Source organism: Ranitomeya variabilis, chromosome 2 (assembly GCF_051348905.1).
Source record: "Ranitomeya variabilis isolate aRanVar5 chromosome 2, aRanVar5.hap1, whole genome shotgun sequence".
Taxonomy (NCBI): Eukaryota; Metazoa; Chordata; class Amphibia; order Anura; family Dendrobatidae; genus Ranitomeya; species Ranitomeya variabilis.
The window spans coordinates 834281282-834296674 of NC_135233.1; the positions used below are offsets into that span (position 1 = coordinate 834281282).

The following is a 15393-nucleotide window of genomic DNA, read 5'->3' on the forward strand; positions in this document are numbered from 1 at the left end:
TAAGTGCAGGGCCGCGCTTAGTAACCCGATGTTTACCCTGGTTACCAAAAAAACAAACAGTACATACTCGCCTTTCGGTGTCCAGGTCCCTGGCCGTCTGCTTCCTGCTCTCTCACTGACTGCCGGCCGTACAGTGAGAAGTGAGAGCACAGCAGTGACGTCACCGCTGCGCTCTGCTCTCAGTGTACGGCGAGACTCAGTCAGAGCAGGAAGCAGACGGCAAGGGACCTGGACACCGAAAGGCGAGTATGTACTGTTTGTTTTTTTTGGTAACCAGGGTAAACATCGGGTTACTAAGCGCGGCCCTGCGCTTAGTAACCCGATGTTTACCCTGGTTACCAGTGAAGACATCGCTGGATCGGTGTCACACACACACCGATTCAGCGATGTCAGCGGGGCCTCAACGACCAAAAAAAGGTCCAGGCCATTCCGACACGACCAGCGATCTCACAGCAGGGGCCTGATCGCTGGTACGTGTCACACATAGCGAGATCGCTATGGAGGTCGCTGTTGCGTCACAAAACTTGTGACTCAGCAGCGATCTCGCTAGCGATCTCGCTATGTGAGACGGGGCCTTTAGTCATTTATCACAAAGGACATTGTTTTTTAATGATCCTTGAATCGGAAGCTGGATTGTCTTTCCTCCTTGCACAATCAGTTACACACTATGTGGTACTAGTACTAGGTCATTGATGATTAGAGATTGTTAATACAAACTGTGACCAAGATTACCGGGGGGGAGGGGTGGCATGGGTCCTGGTCAGTGAAAAAAGTGAAAGAGTGCCACTATGCACAAGGCACAACTACTACATCAATTTCTATGCTATACAGCTGTTCTTGAAAGTTTATTTGCCAAAAGCGTAATTGCAGATGGAGAAGAGCGAGCTGCTTTACTTCCCTCTGCTGGGATCGACTCCAGTATTTGGTAAGAAAAAAATTTCAAGACAGTCAATGTGAAAAACATTATTATGTATAAGTAGCTCAAGTAAGTTACATAGAAGTAGAATATAAGTCCATTTAGTTTAACACAAAGTACAAGAAGTCAGGTATAACATAACACATTTTTAACATGCTCACAGCCTGTCAGTGTAACTTACCTTGTTCATCAACAGATATGTTACGGATTATAACTGGAGTGGAGTACGCTGGCAAAAGCAAGGGCAGGTTGGAAGGGACGGCATATCCACAAGGCACAGGAACAGAATAACCACTTGGCACCCGGGGACTAGAGAGGTCTTCCACAGACGGAGAATCTTGGGAAGCAGTCTCTCCCTCTTGAAAGGGTGTAATATCAATAACAGAATAAGGGTTCACTTTTTTTGGTGTGGTGTTCAGATCAGTTTGAGCAGGCGAATTTTGCAGTACGGGATCACAACCATCTTCTAATAGCTGATCTAATTCATGGAAATAGACAGTTATATCATTAAAACTATAATAAAAATTCCCTACATATGCGTTGAAGACATGTTATGTAGGCTGTAGAGCTGCCCATCAGAACACGGCTACAAGACACAGCATCCATACTAAGCAATTCTATAAAACAGAAACTAAAAGTGGATTCAAATGTAAATGCATAACATATATCAAATTTTAGAACAAAAAATAATGAAAGAAACACCTGGAGGATCCGGAAGATTAAGGTCCAGGTCAATTAAATCATCCTTGGCCAACTGAAGTGGCTGCCGGTCAGCTTCTGGAGCATCATCACCACTATCAAAATCAAATTTCTCTCCTTCATCTTCGTTGTCCTCATCATCGGTATTTTCTAAGACTGAAGCACAAAACAGGATGTTTAACTGGAACAATTTCATGAGGAGTCGCATGCTAACTGGTTAACTGAAACCAGATTGTAGCCAAGCATTGATGATAAATATACACTTCTCAACATTGAAATTTCACCACCAAGAAAAAAAAAAAAAAGACATGGAAATAAGATCGATAGACAAGTTAATGATGGAATGAAAGAAAGTCAAATGGTGAAAAAATGGAAATAACATTTGTAAAACATCTCAATTTGTTCGGTATTGAGAATGAACTCCACATACAGAAATACATGCTCCTACACACCTTTGCGTGCTGTCAATGAGGGAAGTCACACTAGTCCTCCTCCCCGGATTATGGTTTGGGAGTGGTATAATGTATAGTAACCGGACCCATCTAGCCTTCATTCCAGGTACATCCAGCATTACATCAATTTGGTGGTGGAATCACTAGTACTATTTCTCCAAAGTGTTCTAGGAGCTTTTTTCAGCTCAACAACCCAGGCCACATCTTAATCGTGCTACTGTGAGCAGTCTGAATGGCCTAAACATACTACCACTGTCTGCAATGTCTCCAGACTGGTGTGCCATCGAGCACATCCAAGTTGTCATTGGCCAAAAATTGCGAAAGGAGCTGCCAGCAGTGGACTTTTATGATTTGTAAGTCCAAGTACATTCAGCACGGCATAACATTCCTCATAAAACCATTAATAACCTCACTGATAGCATGTTATGGACTTTAAGCGCGTGTTTTTCTGTGAGTGACACTCATACTTGATGCTGAATAAAACAAGGTGTTTTGAAAATATTTGTTTCCATTTTTCAGCATTTGCATATCATTAAAAGGTCTACAAATCCTGTGATTTCTAAAAATCCATGAATTTTCCCTTCTGAGTGTTGCAAATTCAATGTTGAATAAGTGTATAATACTCAGGGCCAGAGAAATCACAAAAAAGATGAAAGATGCCCCCGGTCTCCGGTTTCTCCTCAGTGTGCTAGGAATGCAAATGCAAACCCACCGCATATCAAAGGCTTAAAAATAAATAAATATTTTAAGAGTTATCCCACCAACACCAGTTATCACCTATCCACAAGATAAGTGCTTAATGTATGATTGACACTCCTCAAACTATGTGAACATTGGTCCTGGTTCCTCCATTTAGATTTGGCAGCAGTGAGCATGTTTTCTATGACTGATGGGCTACTAAGGGGCATCATCCACAACAGCAGAGAGGCTGGGATAGTAGTTGGCTCATGGCTGGAGCTAAGGATGGGGGGTTTATGTCCATTAGACTACTTGCTGATCGTTTGCATATAGCGAGAGCGGTGTTCTGAGACCATATTCGATGGTAGCCTGGGGGATGCAGAGTTCTAAGACAGATTGTTTGGATGCTGAATAAGTGACAAAAAACATGGTGGCAATTATTTAGCTGCAGGAAACCTGGTGACAGGTTCTCTTTAATTATAATTCTTCTATATAATATTCATGCCATAATGATATGTCTATACATAATAGACAAAGAGATGAATTGTAGAAGCACATGTTTAAAAAGCAGCCTGGTAAAAAAGCATGTCCGTCTCCTCAATCCAACTATTGTGATGTGCATTTATGGTGGATGAGCTGTGCGGTCTGCCATTTTAAATAATCCTTCCTTTTCATGAAGGCCTCAGAGTGTGTCAAGCACCAGTGACAAGGGAGCTTTGATGGGAACAATTCATATTCTGTCTCCGGCTCTTTCCACCACGCTGCCCCCTCATATCGCCCTGCTCCAGCGAGTTCCCTTGTGCAAAAAAAAAAACCCTCTTATGAACAATGAGCCACCAGGCAGAGCCGAACTATTTCATTTAATGACCTATTCTACAGCAGAACACGTCCATACTGTGCAGCGTTTTCTCTCCCTTACAAAACACTAACCTTAGGTTACACGACAGCCGCAAACGCCACTATACATGGATGGAGGGAGGTCTGAGGTTCAGAGGAAATAATCATGGAGCACATTACTTCCTCTGGGAATATAAAATTCATTTGCAGAGTTGAAATGCCTCAGCATTTGTGAATGGGAAACACGGCTTCAGCACTAACTGTTATGCTTTGTAAAACAGATAATACAATTTTGTTAAATTTTTTCAGAACCAGTTCTGCATGCTTTTCATCATGCCCAAGAGATACTCGTACATTAGCTATTTCTATAGCCAAGATCTTACAACTATAATACAGAAAGTATATAAGTATATTGTATACCTGTCCATTTCGATGCATTATCACAGCTTTTTTTTTTTTTTTTTTTTTAAGCTTGCCTTATATGAAGTCAATTGTGTCCTTAAAGAAGTTGTCCACTACTTGGACAACGTCTTCTCATACCCCTCGCTTGGCCCCGATAACATAATAAAACTTATACTCCCATGCCGATGCCGTTCCCGCGTTTTCGGCAGTCGCTCTCCCGGGGCTCCTGTGAGGTTGCTGTGACACATGACGCCAGCACCCAATCAGCTATGGTGTCACTGTCTCCGCCGTCGGGCAAATCGAAACTGAAGAGGAAGTCCGGGCAGCTGCGCAAGAACACCGCACAAGAGCCCTGGGGAGAAAGAGTGCGGACACCGCGGGAACGGCCCTGGCACGGGACGGGATTATAACCTCTATTATATTATTGGAGCCAAACATTTTGATCAAAAAGGGGTTACACTAATAGAGGACAACTCCTTTAAGGCTATATTACCACGATCAGATTTTGGTGCGTTTTTGATCCTGTGTATTTTGGATGCATCAAAAAACGCAGCATCTTACAGTTCCAGAAAAGTGGATGAGATTTATAGAAAGCTCATGCCCATTGCGCTTCTTTCTAATACAGCATAAACTGACCAGTGGTGCTTGTTTCAAATCCGCAGAATGTCAATTTCTCCTGGGGGAACGCTGAATGTTCAGAATTTCCCCTTAAGGTACCTTCACACGAAACGATATCGCTAGCGATCCATGACGTTGCAGCGTCCTGGCTAGCGATATCGTTTCGTTTGACACGCAGCAGCGATCAGGATCCTGCTGTGATGTCGCTGGTCGCTGAATAAAGTCCAGAACTTTATTTGGTCGTCCAATCGCCGTGTATCGTTGTGTTTGAAAGCAAAAGCAACGATACCAGCGATATTTTACACTGGTAACCAGGGTAAACATCGGGTTACTAAGCGCAGGGCCGCGCTTAGTAACCCGATGTTTACCCTGGTTACCAGCGTAAAAGTAAAAAAAAACAAACAGTACATGCTCACCTGCGCGTCCCCCAGCGTCTGCTTCCTGACACTTACTGAGCGCCGGCCCTAAAGTGAAAGTGAAAGCACAGCGGTGACGTCACCGCTGTGCTGTTAGGGCCGGAGCTCAGTCAGTGTCAGGAAGCGGATGCTGGGGGACGCGCAGGTGAGCATGTACTGTTTGTTTTTTTTACTTTTACGCTGGTAACCAGGGTAAACATCGGGTTACTAAGCGCGGCCCTGCGCTTAGCAACCCGATGTTTACCCTGGTTACCCGGGGACCTCGGCATGGTTGGTCGCTGGAGAGCTGTCTGTGTGACAGCTCCCCAGCGATCAAACAGCGACGCTGCAGCGATCGGCATCGTTGTCGCTATCGCTGCAGCGTCGCTTCGTGTGAAGGTACCTTTAGGCTTGCATTAGATACGGAAAATCCGCAGGTAAAAACATGAGTTTTTAGTGGTTTTTCTGTGGCCGAAACAAATCAAAAATGCATATAATTCACACCAAAGTAGATCAAAAGTTTTGCCAAAGCAAAATAACAGGAAGTGTCAAAAACAAAGCAGCCTTATTTAAAGCATGACACACTAGCAAGATACAATAATTGCAGCTTCAACGCAATAAAAACAAATGTTTAAATAAAAAGAACAATAAATAAAAAAAACCACACAAATGCAATAAAAGCACAAGAAACCTAAATAAGAGGTGCAGAAAACTCAACAAAAGCTCATTGTGGGAATGTAGCCTAAAGGGATTTTCCGCTTTCAGAAAACTCCTCTTCCCCGGCTGCAGTTGTTAATAAGCCTTTTAAATGGCCGGATTAAATAAAAAAATATATATATATATACTGTATATATATATATATATATATATATATATATATATATATATATATATATATATATATATTATAGCACTAGTGTGAACATGCAGCTGGTTGCATTGTTCACATTCTGTATTGGAACCAAGCATGTTCATTTAACCCTCTAAATGCCTCTGTCAATATGGACAGACATTACCCCTGATGAAGCAACTTGTGAAACACACGTGTTGGGTGTTTGGTGGGCGAGCTTTCTGTATTTAATCATCTATACTCATTTAGGGCAGCACGGTGGCTCAGTGGTTAGCACTGCAACCTTGCAGCGCTGGGGTACTGGGTTTAAATCCCACCAAGGACAAAATCTGCAAGGAGTTTGTATGTTCTCACAGTGTCTGCGTGGGTCTCCTCCGGCTTCCTCCCACACTCCAAAGACATACTGATAGGGAACTTAGATTGTGAGCCCCATTGGGAACAGTGATGACAATGTCTGTAAAGCGCTGCGCTATATAAGCAAAAGCATAATACCGTACTTGTGATATTTGCTATGGGTCATATAGTGCTTTTGGCATTTTTTATGTATAGACACTTATTTTTGTATACAATTGAATACTTATTCATGTGTACTGTTAAATACGGTATATACTATAAATAGTATAGCTTATGTAATCTATACCTACTACTATCTCTGGGGTTCCCACTTTAGCTCACCCATTAACTTTTTAGTCCTGGCATATATAGCTGGAACTACTTGTATTTAATTTTTGCTTTTTTAAGATTTCATATCGAATAAAGATTATGAATTTTTTAATTATTTGTAATGTTTCATTTTTTATGACAAATTTTTTCTTTTTGGCTATGTCAAAAGGAACAACAGCATGTAGATGCTTAACAGAAGAATTGCTACCTCTTTAAGGCTACGTTCACATTTGCGGTGTGCGCCGCAGCGTCGCCGCCGCAACGCACAGCGCAAATGTGAACACATGCACAACGCTGCTTTTTGCGCCGCATGCGTCCTTTTTTCCATTGAATTTGGACGCAGCAAAAATGCAACTTGCTGCGTCCTCCGCGCCCCGACGCGGGCGCCGCAGGGACGCATGCGGCGCAAAAAGCAAGTGCACCGCATGTCCATGCGCCCCCATGTTAAATATAGGGGCGCATGATGCATGCGGCGCCGCTGCGGCGCCCGACGCTGCGGCGCTAGCCGCAAATCTGAACGTAGCCTAACCCCTTCATGACCTTGGAGTTTTCCATTTATTGCTCTCCCCCTTCTTCCCAGAGCTATAACTTTTTCAATTTTAGGTCAATATGGCCATGTGAAGGCTTGTTTTCTGCAGGACAAGTTGTACTTTTGAACGACACCATTGGTTTTACCATATCATGTACTGGAAAACGGGAAAAAAATTCAAAGTGCAGTGAAATTGCAGAAAAAGTGCAATCCCACACTTGTTTTTGGGGGGTTTTATTTACCATGTTCACTAAACGCTAAACCTGGCCTGCCATTATGATTCTCCAGGTCATTACAAGTTCATAGACCCCAAACATGTTTAGGTTCTTTTTTTATTTAAGTGGTGAAAAAAATCCAAAGTTTGCACACACAAAAAAAAAAAAAAAAAAAGCTACTGAATACTGATATTTTCCTAGACCCGTAGTGTCTCTATTTTTTGGGATCTGGGGCTGGGTGAGGCTTATTTTTTGTGTGCCATTTTTATTTCTATAATTCTGGGATAGATATGATGTTTTATTCGCCTGTTTTTGCATTTTATAGCAATGTTGCAGCGAACAAAAAAATGTAAATTAGCATTATTTTTTTTCCTCTTTATGCCATTTACAGATTGCATTATGGATTAATTATTTTTATATATTGATAGAGCGGGAGTTTCTAAACACGGCAATAATAAAAAAAATACACATTTTTGAATGGCTTTATTAATAATAATAATAATTTTATTTATATAACGCCAACATATTCCGCAGTGCTTTACAAATTATAGAGGGGATTTGTACAGACAATAGACATTACAGCATAACAAAAATCACAGTTCAAAATAGATACCAATAGGAGTGAGGGCCCTGCTCGCAAGCTTACAATCTATTTTTAATGGGACAAAAGGGGGCAGTTTTCTAAAATCTTTTTAAAAACATTTTTCTTTTACTTTTCACTTGCTTCAGTAGTCTCCATGGGAGCCCTGCTTTGTGTTGTTAAAATGATAATCTGCTACTAGCGCCGGTCACAAAGTGGCACTCACAGCAGATCAGCAATGACAACCACAAGGGTCTCGTGTGGCGCTCGCATTGACGTCAGAAAGGTAAACTGAGTTCACTGGCTGTGAACTCCCGGGACCTGTCTGATGGCACTGCGAGCAGCAGAACTTTCTCACGCTCATAGTGCGCTCAGAAAGGGAATAGGAGTTCACAGGGAGACACTGAGCACAAGCTGCTCAGTGTCTCTGCTGGATTACAGGCTGTATGGTTGCATCACGCAACCATGCAGCCCGCTATCTAGATGTAGCAGAGCTAGACAAGTCATGGGACAAACGGATTAGCAGCAACTCTGCATAAAGGTGAGGAATATTGTTGTTTTTTATTTTTAACTCTTGACGGATGACAAGGGCATCGATGGCATGAACAAGGTCCTCTATCATGTCACCGCCGGTCAATGATGCTGTGATCGCAGCAGCTCATTCACAAGTGGTTCTCAGCCTGGAAGGTCGCATCTTGGCACCATCCAGGTTCAAAATTATTTATTCCTCAGACATGGATTACGGCATGGGACAGAACGACGGAGAGGTGAGAGATTGTTTTTTTGGTTTATTACAGGAGAACGAGGGATTCGGTGGAATTAGGCATGGTCATAAGTATGGTTTAATTAAGATTATTAAAGGAGTCTGTACCTTTCTTTCAATAAAATGATTTTATTCCGGGCGTATGTGTTTTCTTACAATGTGACAATGGGGTTAGTATTAATTACTAATTACTAACCTTGGGGCTTGATGTCACCTGACAATATAAAGGTGACATCAACCCCCCAACTATCACCCCACTTGCCACCGCTACAGGGCAAGTGGGAAGAACAAGGCTAAATGGCAAAATTGGCGCATCTATAAGATGCGCCTTTTCTGGGTCAGCTGAGAGCTGATGTTTTTAGCCGGGGAAAAGGGGGGAGGGCAGTATCCATGGCCCCTTTTTAGGCTATTAATATGAGCCGGCCGCTGTCTGCATAGCCTTTGCTGGTTATTAATTATAGGGGGACCCTACGTCCTAATGGAGCATCCCAGGCTATTAATATCAGCCCCCAGCCGATGGCTTTCCCTCTACTGATTACGAAAATTAAGCGGGAGCCCACACCATTATTTTCAGAAAAATGTTTTATTAATTAAATACATGTACAGTAAGCTGCACACACACTGTACTAATTGTATTTGTCACAGACATCTGTATACCTATCTATTCTATTTGTATTTACTGTATGTAATCAATCTATTCTATCCTGTTGGCTTCTGGTGTGTGTGTGTGTGTGTGTGTGTGTGTGTGTGTGTGTGTGTGTGTGTGTGTGTGTGTGTGTGTGTGTGTGTGTGTGTGTGTGTGTGTCACTGACCTCTATATATCTATGTATTCTATGTGTATATACATCTATTCCATCCTAACCTGTCACTCTGTGGTTTTACTGTATACGGCACATGAATTGCTGGCTTTTCAAAGGACACTGGTGTGTAAAAATCCGGACAGCACTCGCATGCTGTGCTTCCAGTTATACAGTCGTAGTGGCATGGCAAATCACCACTCGCTATACTGTGAGCAGCGGCTGTTGTACATCCCGATACTGTGACCAACAGCTTGCTCCGCAGTGAATCAGCCTCTAGATCCTCCCTCATTCTCTCCATCTATGCAGGAGAAGACACATTCTACTGGTACATTTCTATCTCAGCAATGGGAAAATCTGTCTTCACTGAATAGATTTTACCTGAATTCAGAATGAATCAGCCCAGGTGGAGAAGAAAGCAGAGGTCTCTGATAAGATATTTTACAAAGTTTTAAACTGTTACATGTTATTTAATGTGGCATTGATTTACAGAACAAAAATTAAAGTGACAGCTACTCTTTAAATCTTAAGCCATTAAAATTATTCAAGGCCAAGAAACATTAAGGTATAATCTGACTAATTGTTTTAGTATAACGTTAGGTCTCCAGCTGAAACAGCACAACTTAACCACTGACAGAGCAGGTGGATACATACTTACAGGAACACTTTTATAGTTTGGGAAAATTATAAATAAAAGTTATAAATGTGTACAAAAAAAGCCACACATTTTTGTGTTAGCCATGCTTGTGCAAAATTGTATAATTTTCTGCAATTTTTTACCACTCTTGCATAAAATCCATTTGAAGAGGAGCAGGACCCCACTACTATTCTGTTCTGCAGTACCCGTGGGCAGCTACTGATCAGCAAGAAGGTGCAGTGGCGGTCCGCTCTATCGCACAGTTTATATGCACCGCTGACCTGTGGAGGTACGGATATCCGCCGAGGTCATCTTTATAAGGGTATGTTTCCACGGTCCGGATTGTCAGCGCTATGGACGCAGCGCTGCCGACTTTTGTACGCGCGGTGATTCCGGATGCACTCATTGAACCATGTGGAATCACCGCGTCCTATACATTGGACTGTATATTTATCTTGCGGAGACTAAGCGTCTCAACAAGATAAACAGACATTCTGCGGTCTGGAAAGACGCGCCGCATGTCCCTACACGCATAGTGGAGATGGGATTTCATAAAATCCACTATGCTGAAACATCTGGCCGCTGCGGACTGGACTCTACGGCTGTATGCAGTGTCCAATCCGCAGCGAATACTGACCGTGCAAACATACACTAAGTGCTCATGACAAAGTCTTGCAGGGCATGTTATAAAACAAACATGTTGCAAAGTGTAAGAAAATTAAAAGCCATGTAGTCCATCATACAATAGAAGATATTCGCCTTTGCAGCTGGTCTTACCTTCAGGCGGTGGAGGAGGGAACTCCTCTAAATCTGGGTTTTCCAGACTTCCCATCCTCCAAGTCTTTTCCTTTCAGCATAAATTGCCGTCCTGTAATAAATACCTAGAGTGAGGTTACATACATATTATAGTAACAATGTGTGCATAAGATTATGAAACCATTCTTCTAAATAATTTGGAATGAGTAACAGGCTAATGAAATTAAAAGGAATTGAAAAAAAACTGACAAGATTCGTATGACACTACCAAGATTGTGTGGAGTTATTAGGAGAACTATAATTAAAGGGGTGGGTCCGCTTCACATTTTTGTGCCCAAAGGGCTGCAAACCTATAAAATAACAAGGGTTGCTCACCATTCCCCAGGTCCAGCACCGCTGGACTCTGCTGCGGCTTTAGTCTTTATTGGTAGTCTGCAGCAGTGATGTCACGTCTACAGCACACTTCATGTCTACGGTGATGCTGATGGAGACGGCATGAGTCGCTGAGCTCAGTGATGGCCTACATAGGGGACGTAGGCTGTAGATGTCACGTCACCACTGCAGTCTGTCAACAAAGAGCAGAGAGGCAGCGCTGCACCCGGGGATGTAACAGCTCTAATTTATAAGTCTGCAGCCCTATAAACTACAATAATGTAAAAATCCAAGACACTCAGATTCAGTTACATTCTGAATTCAGTGTGGAGAGTCCTAAGAAAAGCCTTGCGTCAGCCTACTTATTGAGAGGTTGGGAAATGTAAAGGTGTATTCCCACCACCAAGATCATATCCCAATAATGTACTAGGTGTTATAACAATATTATTATAATTATTATTATCAAATACCTCCAATTAGAAATGTAGTATAGTTCTTCTCTTTCGCTATGTCGCTTACCCTATGTGCAGGGAATTGCAGTCACTGAGGTATCCATGGTGATGACCACTAACAACTAACTCACTATATGAGTGGTCGTAAACATGTATACTTAAGATACAGCAATGCCTTGATAATTGGGTAAGCGACATAGCTTATCTGAAGAACTATACTAGATTTCTAATTGGAGGTATTTGCGAACATAATTACACCTACAACATATAGGATCTTGGACATTGGAATACCCGTTTATACAGCACAAATAAAACTAAGAATTATAAAACTGACTGAGACTGCAGATTTGAAATATGTCAGTTTATTCCTGGGGAATTTTAACTGCAGATTTCACACTTTGCACTGGAGAAGGTGATAGGTGCGGCAAATACTAACCACACAGCTCAAACACTACCCTCTATTCACATGGCCTGGAAACTCCGGGGCAGACACGGGCAGGAAAAGGCCTGTGGGCAAGATGTATATCTGGGTCCCCCGTCAGGCCTCTCCTGTGTATCCCCGTGAATCTATGCAATATAGCACATATTGTATATACTCAGTATCCATGCAGAACCAGACAGTCTTACAAATATGTAAAAAAAAAATAATAACATAAGCAGCAACCTATTGCCTTTTTTTAAACCAATAAATGCTAAAAATCCACAGAATAGAGGTAAAAAATTTTATTGCATAGTGAACGACATAAAAATGAAGTTCACGCATTACAACCAGCAAATAAATAGCATTCAGTTTTTCAATAAATTTGATGGCAAGTTACTGTAGACGTTACTACTGAAAACTACTCAGCCCCAAAAACCGAAGAAGATTTGACTTTTCTAAGGTGGGGATTAAAAGGTAAAACAAAAAAAATAGCATTTTTTTTCCAACGGTTAATTAACCCCTCAACAGCTATAAATACTGGCTCTCTAGCAACAGACAAAAATAAGCCAGCCGGTGTAATCATGTTAACTGCCCAACGGGATCCATGTCCTGATACATACCTCCCAACCGTCCCGGATCCAGCGGGACTGTCACGATTTTGACAGCCTCCGCCGCTGTCACGGCCGGGACAAGTATGTCCCGCACTGGTTGGGAGGTGTGCAATGTATCAGCCGGCCATCCCTGCACCCGCAGAGCCTTACACCACATATTGGCTGCTCTGTGCGCACAGGACCTGTGATGAGGTCACAGGAGGGGAGGAGTCAGGGGTCACATGATCGGGACCTCTGTGGATTGCAGGACTCGGCTGTGCAGGTTGCCAACTTGCCATGGTGCTGCTGGATGAGGTAAGTAAGCTGCCTTATGTGTGGGGTCAGGAGGTGTTTACAGTGTGGATGTAGCAGAGCGATGTGAGTGCGAGGTGTGTGGAGCGGAGCTGAATGTGTACAAGGTGTATGGAGCGGAGCTAAATGTGTACAAGGTGTATGGAGCGGAGCTAAATGTGTACAAGGTGTATGTAGCGGAGCCGCGTGTGTACGAGGTGTATGTAGCGGAGCCGCGTGTGTACGAGGTGTATGGAGCGGAGCCGCGTGTGTACGAGGTGTATGGAGCGGAGCCGCGTGTGTACGAGGTGTATGGAGCGGAGCTGAATGTGTATGAGGTGTATGGAGCGGAGCTGAATGTGTACGAGGTGTACGGAGCGGAGCCGTGTGTGTATGAGGTGTATGGAGCGGAGCTGAATGTGTACGGAGCGGAGCCGTGTGTATGAGGTGTACGGAGCGGAGCTAAATGTGTATGAGGTGTATGGAGCAGAGCTGAATGTGTACGAGGTGTACGGAGCTGAACAGTGTGTGTATGAGGTGTATGGAGCGGAGCGGAATGTGAACGAGGTGTATGGAGCAGAGCTGAATGTGTACGAGGTGTACGGAGCGGAGCCGAGTGTGTATGAGGTGCATGGGGCGGAGCGCGTGTGTACAGAGCGGAGCCGTGTGTTCAAAGTGTACGGAGCGCAGCCGCTTGTGTAGGAGTAGCTATGTGTGGCCATTATACGGAACGAAGTATCATGTGCGGCCAATATACAGTATGGAGCATCATGTGCAGTCATTATACAGTATGGAGCATCATGTGTGGCCATTATACAGTATGGAGCATCATGTGCAGCCAATATACAGTATGGAGCATCATGTGTGGTCATTATACAGTATGGAGCATCATGTGGGGCCATTATACAGTATGGAGCATTGTGTGGCCATTATACAGTATGGAGCATTGTGTGGCCATTATACAGTATGGAGCATTGTGTGGCCATTATACAGTATGGAGCACTGTGTGGCCATTATACAGTATGGAGCACTGTGTGGCCATATTTTTGGTTTATAATTATTCTTTGTGAAACAGTATGATCAGCAGTGCTAAATGGGTGTGGTTGGGACGTGGATTTGGGTGTGTCTAGTTATGAATGGGTGTGGTCAGAGGCGTGGCCTAAAATTTGCCACAAACTTTGTCCCTCTTTCCCATCTTCAAAAGGTGGGAGGTACGCCACCACCACTTCCAGTTCACCTCATTTGCCTCCATAATCTTCAACTAATGGTAAAGTGCTGATTTTACATGTATAATGTTGACTTTCTGGCAGTAATAATTTCATTTTAATCACAGTGTCACAATTCGGCCGTCTGTGGTCAGATAGAGGCTTTTGGCCCCAGCCTGGACAACCCTTTTGGAAAGCACTACAGTATTTGAGGATCTATAAGCAGCAGCTTTACAAAATGTGTTCAATTGAAACATTTTCCAGACTCCGCCCAAGAAGTAGAAATTGCTCAGAGGAAGTGGGCTTCCAGCTTTAAAGGATGAACTTTTGAAGGTGTAGGAATGACTAATAGCCCTATAAATCATCCATCCACATGACAAAAATAGGTAAAGCAAACCTGATAAAAAAAAAAAAAAAATTGACAAATCACACTATATAGACAGAATCTATAAGGTAAGCGTATTGACAACTTAATGAGGTAGCACACCCCCCACAGCACACCTCGCACAGCACTCCCCCACAGCACCACCCCACACAGCACACCTCGCACAGCACCACCCCGCACAGCAAACCTCGCACAGCACTCCCCCACAGCACCACCCCGCACAGCACACCTCGCACAGCACCACCCCGCACAGCACACCTCGCACAGCACACCTCGCACAGCACACCTCGCACAGCACTCCCCCCACAGCACACTCCCCACAGCACCACCCCGCACAGCACTCCCCCCACAGCACCACCCCGCACAGCACTCCCCCCCCCCCCACAGCACTCCCCCTGCTCCCTTTCAGAGACTAATCTTAAATGCAAATTAGATGTCCACGTTTACTGAAAAAACAAAATTGAGGCAAATGTTAACGTGTTTGTTAAAAAGATATCCTTACCACAGTTGATTGTTTAGGAAAGTCCAGAAACACCAAAGAGAGGAACAATGCAAGTGACCAAAACATCAGCCAGAAAGCATTGGTACTGAGATGTGGTCTGTGGTCCCCACCTGCAGAACCACTCCTTTATTGAGTGTGTCTTGATAATTGCCAATAATTTCCATCTGTTGTCTATTCCATTTGCACAACAGCATGTGAAATTGATTGTCAAACAGTGTTGCTTCCTAAGTGAACAGTTTGATTTCACAGAAGTTTGATTTACTTGGGAGTTATATTTTGTTGTTTAAGTGTTCCCTTTTTTAGCAGTGTATAATATGGATAACCAAGATCAATAGTTTGCTATGATAGTAGAGATTATACAGAAATAATAATTTAACCTAGTATTATA

At 43.1% G+C, this 15393-nt stretch overlaps 1 protein-coding gene across 5 annotated transcripts in view; it reads right to left on the reverse strand.

Moving 5' to 3' along the window:
* ARHGEF10 (Rho guanine nucleotide exchange factor 10) overlaps window positions 1–15393 on the reverse strand; it is a 276596-nt gene that overhangs the window by 220511 nt on the left and 40692 nt on the right. For 4 of the 5 annotated variants that reach the window (XM_077290065.1, XM_077290064.1, XM_077290063.1 and 1 more), the window contains exons 2-4: window positions 10809–10899; window positions 1619–1771; window positions 1098–1394 (exon numbers count right to left, since the gene is read on the reverse strand). In XM_077290065.1, coding sequence (XP_077146180.1) covers window positions 1098–1394; window positions 1619–1771; window positions 10809–10863 — 505 coding nt within the window. In that variant the 5' untranslated portion in view covers window positions 10864–10899. Of the gene's footprint in view, window positions 1–1097; window positions 1395–1618; window positions 1772–10808; window positions 10900–12652; window positions 12778–15393 lie in introns of those variants that run through there. The other variant, XM_077290062.1, reaches the window with a different exon arrangement.